General features: G+C 35.7%; 1 protein-coding gene across 1 annotated transcript; it reads right to left on the reverse strand.

The window, feature by feature from the left end:
* Nucleotides 1-831: 831 nt before the first annotated feature.
* Nucleotides 832-3,850, reverse strand: LOC144998856 (nucleophosmin). Its single transcript, XM_078958585.1, has 6 exons — nucleotides 3,580-3,850; nucleotides 3,259-3,369; nucleotides 2,747-2,815; nucleotides 2,528-2,659; nucleotides 2,250-2,450; nucleotides 832-1,163 (listed from the first exon to the last, which is right to left on the reverse strand). Exons 1-6 carry the CDS (start codon nucleotides 3,790-3,792, stop codon nucleotides 969-971), a joined length of 921 nt encoding a protein of 306 aa, XP_078814711.1. The 5' UTR covers nucleotides 3,793-3,850; the 3' UTR covers nucleotides 832-968.
* Between the last annotated feature and the right edge of the window lie 5,924 nt (nucleotides 3,851-9,774).

Here is a 9,774-nt window from a genome sequence, read left to right on the forward strand (position 1 = left end):
CTTATAAATTTAAATAAATAAACAAAATAAACTAATGAGTTTTAATTTGTGAATTTTGAAATAAGAAGGTAAATTCATTAATGAAATTCATATTCATTAATTAATTATTGTATTAAAATATATTATGTGGAATTTGTTAAAATAGAAAAGCCCATAAAATTACATATGGAAAAGAAATTAATTCAAAATAACCACAAAATAACATTTAACAAATTGAATCAGAATTTAACATATAGCAAAAAAAACATTCATTTATTAAAGTAGATTATTAGTATGTATGAAATTATCTATCACTTGTCCAAGTGTCATCTCAAAGATGACATCATTCCACCCTTCAAGCTGGTGGCCAAGCATGATGATTACTTGCATGCCCTCCCTCAAAGCATACTTTTATGTATCATTTACATATCTCAATAATCCAACAATACAAAATGCGTTAATACACATTACATATTGATTTGTTTATGCATCAAGTGTTGTGACATGAATTAATAATTTCAGTTTACTGGCCAAACTCTTGGTACAAAAGAGTAAATAAGCCACAACAATACAAATGAAAACTGCAAAAACATCGTTGTATTTTTATGTATGTTTGTAATTGAATGCGTTTATTCCATAAATACTAGTTGTATGACCAAAAACTAGCAATAAGGCAAATCATATATTTTAGTGATCATATACATGATTAGTTTTTTTTAGAATATGTTCATTGATTGATGAAATGATTAAAGTATTATGCATTTTTCCGTGATTACCTCAAGTATATATAATTCGTAACTTTTATTTGTTTAAATATGTGATTAGATAAAATAAAGTGTTAAAGTAAAGTGGTGAGGTGGCAGCATGGTTTCATATCATAACCTATGAATTTTCCCCTAAAAAAACAAAAATTATACAACTCAACTCCCAAAAAGAAAGTTGACTACAAAATTATGTTGAAAAGAGAAGAGAAGCCATGGCCCATACATTTAAAGTTCAACTTTGTTAGATTTTGTGTTTTGCTGTGTGAAACTTGCCTTCTTTGCTTTCCACCATTTCTGCATCCTAAACGCAATTTTAGTTGCATGATGCTTTGTTGCCTCACTGGCATCTATAATGCCTTTTCTTATCTTTTCCTTCCAATCCATTTTCTTGTTATTTTCCTTCTCCCTTAAAATCTTCCCCTTTTAAGTCACAAATACCATAAAAGTATTCAGTCTTTTAAACCCACATTCATTAAATCCGACAACAAAAATGAGCAAGATACAGAAATGCACACCATCATACTTACACAATTTTATCGATTTAATCGATTAATTATTTTATATTTTCTTTAGTGATTAAATCATTATACTTTTTTTTTTTTTTTTTGATAGTATAAAACCCCATTTTTTCCGGTTAAAACCAAAATTTAATATATAAAGAACATAGTTTCACCATTTATCAATTTAGCCACCGGATTTTTTTTAAAGATTATTTTAGTAATTGTTCGCTGGCTAAATCAATAAAAATGATAGTTCAGTGGCTAAATTAATAAGATAGGTAAATCTTAAAATATAAATGAGCCAAATACATAATGTATTTTTACCATTTTATCCATTTAACCACTTAACTATAATCTGTTATTATCTAACTATTATACTTTTTTGACCATTTAAAAAAACTCATTTTTTCTCTGCTTTCGCTTTTAAAAAAAATAATAAAAAATTTAATCTCATAAAAGATCTTATATTATATTTTGTGTTTTTTCTAGATCGAACCTGAATTTTATATTTTCTTGAAAAAGACCCCTTGCACTTTTTTCATTTTTTTCGATCCAATCCTTTTAGTCATTTTTTTCCAAAAAACTTATAAAATGCGAGGGTTTTTTTTTGGAAAAAAAAAAAGTAAAAAAGTTAGAGGGTTTTTCTTTTGGGAAAATAAAACAAAATTGAAGGTTTTTTCCGGAAAAAAAAATGCAAGGTCTGTTTCAGGAAAAAAAATTAAAATTTAATCCGGAAAAAGCCGCTTTATGAGATTAACCCCCAAAAAAAAAAAAAAAAAACAAAACAAAACTTACTTTCATTATTTTATCGATTTAACCACCCATATAATTATTTTAAAAAATGTTTTTTTTTTATTTTCAAATGGTCAAAAAAATATATAATTGTTTACTCACTTAGAAAATAGTTAAAGTGACTAAATCGATAAACAAATAAAAAAGTACAGGTCCTTTTCTGTAATTTCCCAAAAAACAAAAACACAAGTTTTCCTTTTCCCTAAATGCTTACCAAATTGGAACGAATGGGTGGCTCATCATCATCTTCATCATCTCCATCTTCATCATCAAAGTTTTTTCCACTCATCAATTCTTCCCTTGAATACATTTTCATTCCAGGTGCTCCTGGCATACCCTCCATTGATTTCAACATTTTTTCCATTTCAGCCTCTTTTGCTGATTTAGCCACAAATATCTCCCCTGGTTCCCTACCCTAAAATTTCAAACCAATAAATATAATAAGTAAACATTAAACAAATCTCTAACATTTTTTTTTTTTCTGTAAACTACCTTAGGAACTGGTGGTGGCTTTTTACTACATGCTTCAGTGAGATCTTTGCACAGGTATTTCACCAACGAATTTATTTGAGGTTTCTTTTTGTAAATATACTCTGCAACATCTGTGTCGTAGTATCCTATGACCTAAAACAAAATTATGTTAGCAAGGATATTAAAGAAAAAGGGGAATTTAAAGTAAAAAAAGAAAAATAAAAATAAATAGTTACTTACTTCTTGACAAGCTCGTTCAATGGTCTTGCATTCTGAACCACATTGACCTTCAGAATCTTGTTCAACGAGCTGCAAGTGGATCAAATTAGAAAGTAAGATACGGGAATTGTGTGAATTGAATTCCATGGGTTTTAGGATGGAATGTTGAAATCCAACCACAGGACTGGAATGGAATTGAATTCTAATTCTAATTCTAATTCCAATTCCGGCTATTCTCATGTGCCTTGTACTAATGGGCCAATTGAAAAGGTAGAGTATATCGGGAGCATCAAATGATACTGATGATATGAATTTATACTGTTTTATTTCATGTTGGGTTCTCAGTTTCATAAGTTGAAAATTATTATTCTTGCTGATAAGTTTGTTTTACTTGCGTCATATGAACTGGACCACAGAACCAAATTATTGAATGACATCGACAAGCAAAACCCTAACCAACTTCCCAATTTTCCAATCATATGATTAAGCACGACTTAATAATACTATAACAGAGATCAAGGCGAAAGCATTACCTCCAATCTATCCCCTTGTTCCACAATATCAATTTTGAGCATCCAATCAGCTTCTTGTTTCTTCAGATTGCACACATTCTCCGAAATTTCAATAATATCATACTCTGAGATCTGATATCGATTGACAAACAAAAATAAAACAATAGCAATCACATACACAGTTGCGAATGGAATCCACAAGCGAAATGTTAAAATTTTGATCCTTCATAAGTACTATAAAAATCCTTCCCCGTTGACAGGTAAGATTAGATGAGTAATGAATCATTGAAGTACTAGCAAATTTGAAAAGATTGAAAGAAACACAGAAAAAAAAAAAATTACCTTCTTGGGAGAAATCTTAGCTTGTTTGTCTCGAACTTGTTCGTACAATTCCTTCGCAAGCTTCTCGCATACTTGACATTTGATGAAAGGTATGTCATCTTTCCGAGCAACTCCAACTGGCTTTGAAGAATACGATATTTGAATCCACGAAGAACATAACAATAAATTCAACAATAATGAATTAAACACCACTGTTCGATCGATCTTCGCCATTACTGTGAGTGCTAGTGTGTTGGTGGAAGATCCAAGAGGGTTTTACTTGCAGTACACTGCCGTTGGGGGTCCCGATTTTGGTAAATTATGTATGGACGAAATTGCCCTCGTAGACTAGTACACGTGTTTCGTGGCTTGTGATTGGCTATTTTTGAAGCCACGTGAACTATAACAACAATCACAACCAATAGGAAACAAGTGACGTTGGCAACCCCTTTCAGCTATTTATACAAATGTTTATTGATAAGAAAGCAATTTATGTTATTATAATCATCTAGGAGGCTAATAATTTTTGTTTCGTTTTTTTTTTAATAGAAAATTCAATATATTTTGCTTCACAATATGTTAATTGTCATCGTACAATGAGTAAGATGGCAAACGGGCAAGTTGTGCTGCTAAGTCTTTTTGAATGGTAAAACTAATTATTTTAAAAACTACATCCGAAGATCTAGGGGATATAACATTACAATGCATGATTCGTTGTACTCTTTTAAAGAGCTCTACCGCATCCGGTGCAAGGAAACCAAACGTATCAAATGCAAATAGTATGAACACGTGTTGATTTTTCATGCACGATTTCTCATGTTTGGTGACTTTGCATGTAGCTGCTTTTAAAGCAGCATCTCCCGCCGTGAAACCCCCAGCCCTCAGGCCCACGAGAGGGGATACCCCTGTAAGATTCATATATGCATGTTTCCCTCTGACCCATCCAAATATCAAAATGTCAACCGGTGTGAGGGTTGACCTTGCTTCTGTCGGGTCAGTTAAGAAATTAACAGGTGCCTCTTTTTTAGCGGAAACCCCAGCACGCTTAAATATGTCAAACAAAACATCTCTAACCATATCGTGCCTGTATTTGAACCCCGGGAGTTCTTTACAGTGAACTGTATGCTCTCCAAAAGAGTCCAAACATGCCTTGCAACACACATGACATATCATGAGTCGATATTTGAGAATAGTACGATACTCCACGGGAGACATTTGTTGGTCAAGCCCATCTATAGGGATAGCCAGAAGAAAATCTTGAGCATGTGGTGCACGTAATCACTGGAAAACCGCTTTCTGTCGAGTCATCATGTCGAGATGCACTTCCATATCTTGGACAATTTTACGAAAAAGGGCGCTCGCCAGTGTATTCTGGGATTTTTTTTTTTTTTTTTGGGGGGGGGGGGGGGTGTCTTTAGTAGTAAAATTGTTAAGGTCAAAATCTGGAAGCTTGTTGCGAAGGGATGCCAATGCACAATCATAATCAGAATCCATACCATGTATACCGCTATCCCATAAGATGTGGTCTTACAATACCTAAGATTGGGCCCTTGAGGCAACAAAAGCATAGGAGGTAGCCTCTACTGCCGAGTATAAACCCAAACCGCCAAACCTAATGGGTAAGGAAGCAATTCGCCATTGTATGTCACCAAAGAAAGGGCCCCCCACAGACCACAATGTTCTCAATCGCCCCGCGCAATCCATTGTCAAAGAATATTGTCGCCTCCTCCATGTGAACGGGTTGGCATGTCCTCAACCCAAAGAAAAGCTTAGCAATACTCATACAAGACCGAAGAAGAAGGAGCTCACTCTGGGGGTCAGACAATTATGGAAGAAGGCGCATCAAATTCACAGCATTTTCGGCTCTCTTTATGGCTAAGTTGCGAATGAAACTAGCATCTCTACTAACAGCTCCCCCAAGAAGTTTCACCCCCAAAGGCGGCCTCCCGATGTCCACCGGAAATAGCCCCTCCCATAACTTCCTACCACCACACGAGGGCCAAAAGAGCTCAGTTTTCTTGATATTCAGTTGAAGGCCCAATTTTGGGCCAATCACCGTAATGATGTCTAATGCTTTGGTCACCTCCTCCGAATCTCCGATAAGTGTGCCATCATCCAAGTACCATGCATGGAGAAAAAGCTTGCAATTGTCTCTAATCTTATGCAAGAGCGGGTGCAACACAATAGCAAAGAGAAGTGGTCCCAAGGGGTCTCCTTGTTGAACCCCAGTAGAAGATCGAATATGTGTGTTGCCTAGATATAACCTTGCTGCTTGGCCATAAAGGAATTCTACCCACAAGGAAATAGAGGGACACCTCAAAATGACCTCATGAAGTAATGTGGATCTGTTAACATAAAACTTTCACTGCTGTTGTAAAATGTCCATCGACAACCTTACGAAGACATTGTCTGACATTGGTGCTTCCCGGTGTTCTTTTCTCCTGAATATACTCTTCTTTTTTATCTTGTTGCTCCAGTATTGTATTGTCAACTAAGTTTTTAACTAGCTTGGCGATACCGTCTTCAGTCCCCCAAGTAGCTAAAGCGCTCAAGATATTACGATGTTGCAAAGACTTCCTATTGCCAGACCTACTTTGTTGCTTATTCTTGGGCCTGAACACCTGAAGAGTACACCTAGGAAGAATTAACAAAGCAACCCACGCTTCAACGGATCCGGGATGAGCAACCACCTTGGAAAGGGCTGCTTTCAAAGCCTGAGAGAAAGCCATATGACAGTTATGAGGGATGCTTTTGACAGTGGTGATAGGTAGCTTAAAAACACGATCAAGTAATTGAGCATCCATCACCAACCCATCATTGAGGTCGGCTTCCGGTTCATTGGGTAGCGGCTTTGAAATGCCAACAATATGCATGCTCATGTCATCCGCCCCGTCAATAAACTTAATCAAGCCACCCGAGTGGTGACATAAACGACTCAGGGCATGAAGCTTCATGCAATCCCCACATATCCATTGACCAAACTCCTTCAAAGTTGTTGCCATAGACATAAACAATCCAATGTCAGAAGTAATATGTCACACCCCAAAACCAAGAACGGCGGAAACGTTCTGGGGCGGAGGACGTCATGTACAATATCACAACAATGAAAAGTAGTAAACAAGCAACAACATCATCCATTGCATTAATAATATAATTTTAATACAAGTGTTCTGCCAAATTATAATAGACACTAAAGTATAAAAAAAATGAAAGATGAGTCTTGAACGAGCTCCATCTTCTCTAAACATTGCATCGGTATCTATCTACTGTTGACCTGAGGATACAAGTTATTTTGAAAAAAAGTATCAGCTTTAAAGTTGGTGAGATCATAAGTATTAATGTGTCTTAATTTGTATGTAAGTACTTGTTTGACATGTAATGAATGACGGGAAAATGTTTTGAAAGAAAGTCCGTGTAAGTATTAGAATGTTTGTAAAACAACTGTAAACGTTTGAAAAACCCTAAAAATCCCTATGATTTCCTACTATTATAAAAGGGAGTCTTCTACCAAGACCTAACTGTTTTGTCTGTTCGTTTCTTGTAAAAGTGTGTAATTTTTCCAAGTATTAACAAAATATAGTTTGTACAATAATGTTTAAGTGAAATGATCACTAACTATATGTAAAGGGTAAATTAATGTAGTACTGTAGTGTTGTATTATAGGAACTACTGTTGTACTAACTACCTTAAACCGGATTTATACTAAGGTATCATGTGATTAATTGTACCATACTATCGACTAGGTAACAACGACAAATGTAGGTCGTAAAAGGTATGATGTTTGGCACCCGCAGACTTGCAGGTCCGGCTGTAGCTAGCAACAAGGTGTAGGATAGTCAATCCAGTATAGATCTATACACAAACTCACGCTCTCCCTCCAAGAGACTCTGGCTACAACTCGGGCCTTGACATTGAAGGCATGCTCCGATACAATGGATCACAAAGACCTAACCAAAAGTACTTACGGTACAGGATAGTGTTATAGAAAACACCACATCGGGCATAGACAGAAAAAAAAACAATTCCTTTTAACAAGGAAAATAAAGTAAAACATCTATTACTGGTGACGGTCATCCCTCTGGTGGACTCTTAGTTCAGCCAGTTGACGTTCCATATCAAGTAGGTGTCTTTCGTACACTCTCTGGCGTACGCAGAGTTCTATGACTTCGACTCGTGATTCAGCCAGTGCTTGCAGCAGGGTTTCATGGTTTCTCTTAGATCTCTCACGAGCATCTTCTAGACGAATGGTGTGGAGGGTATGCATTCTCGCATTGGCAACAACTTCGGTGATCTAATGTAGGGTTGTCCTGCCTTGAATCTCATTTCGGGCCACTCTGCAGACCAAGATTGGCAAGATTCTGTCTGCTGAGCCCCCATTGCTCAGGTCATAAAAGCTTCGGTCACCATCAAATGGCATGGGCTGATCTTGTCCTTGGCTCCATGTTTCCAAACATTCCACCCATGGAGGCATCGGGCCATGAAAAGTCGGACGATGGTTAGGAATTGGAATGGGAGCTGCCTGGGGTAGGTTCTCAACCTTGGGTTCGGAGTTAGCACTGTCCGAAAGGTCTTCATCATGGTGATCATTCACAGGGATAGGATGATCATTCTTTGGTTCTTCTTCAAACCATCCATCAATGACCTCATTCGGAAGGTATTGGTTGCCGTGGGGATGGAGTCCAGCCATGTTATCTACGCAAGAATTGGGGTAAGAAAATAATTAGTAGACGAACTATCTAGATAATTATTTAGAAAATCTTCATTAGTTACATCACTATTTGTGAAGTGCATACCGGTTATATGTAATCAAAACAGGATAGGCCTTCGAATAAGTGACCTTAACTCCAAATTCACACAGAATAGGGGTAAAGTAAAATTTTCACAGATTCTAAGTCTATAACATCCTAATTACATATAGCCTTAGTGTATCCACTTAGCAACTATCAACTTGGTAATGAATATCCCGTTTTATTTCTCAAGTATAAAGTACTTATAGTAACACCAAATACCCCTATAGTATTTTAAGTTTAATGTTATGTTCTACTGTTCTCATTATGGTAGGGTTGGTAAGATTTTAGACTTGTTGCAACCACACAACTACACTTAGGCACATGCTAATCAACCCTTGGATAATATAGTTGATCAAGCTATATCTTCCCAGTTTTGACTATATGTCTCTAAGTCCACCTGTGTTGCCCAAAAATCGTAATTCTTTTGTAATGTCCTAGTGACACTGATTTTAGTATGAATGCAGCACGTATACTTAGTTACATATTTTATTATTTAAAGTATAAACTCTTGGTCAGAGTATTTTTAATCCCCTTGTATTTATAGTTAGTATATCTTTTATGGGTTGATATACTTAATTCACTATAAACAATGCTCTGATACCAATCTGTCACACCCCAAAATCAAGAACGGCAGAAACGTACTGGGGCGGAGGATGTCATGTAAAGTATCACAACAATTAAAAGTAGTAAACAAGCAACAACATCATCCATTGCATTAATAATATAATTTTAATACAAGTGTTCTGCCAAATTATAATAGACACTAAAGTATAAACAAAATAAAAGATGAGTCTTGAACGAGCTCCATCTTCTCTAAACCTTGCATCGGTACCTGTCTACTATTGACCTGAGGATACAAGTTATTTTGAAAGAAAGTATCAGGCTTAAAGCTGGTGAGATCATAAGTATTAATGTGTCTTAATTTGTATGTAAGTATTTGTTTGACATGTAATGAATGACGGGAAAATGTTTTGAAAGAAAGTTCGTTTAAGTATGAGAATGTTTGTAAAACAACTGTAAATGTTTGAAAACCCCTAGAAATCCCTATGATTTCCTACTATTATAAAAGGGAGTCTTCTACTAAGACCTAACTGTTTTGTCTGTTCGTTTCTTGTAAAAGTGTGTAATTTTCCCAAGTGTAACTATCATTAACAAAATATAGTTTGTACAATAATGTTTAAGTGAAATGATCACTAACTATATGTAAAGGGTAAATTAATGTAGTACTGTAGTGTTGTATTATAGGAACTACTGTTGTACTAACTACCTTAAACCATATTTATATTAAGGTATCATATGATTAATTGTACCATACTATCGACTAGGTAACAACGACAAATGTAGGTCGTAAAAAGGTATGACGTTTGGCACCCGCAGACCTGCAGGTCCGGCTGTAGGTAGCAACAAGGTATAGGATAGTCAATCC

Source organism: Lactuca saligna, chromosome 5 (genome assembly GCF_052625555.1).
Source record: "Lactuca saligna cultivar CGN05327 chromosome 5, ASM5262555v1, whole genome shotgun sequence".
Lineage (NCBI taxonomy): Eukaryota > Viridiplantae > Streptophyta > Magnoliopsida > Asterales > Asteraceae > Lactuca > Lactuca saligna.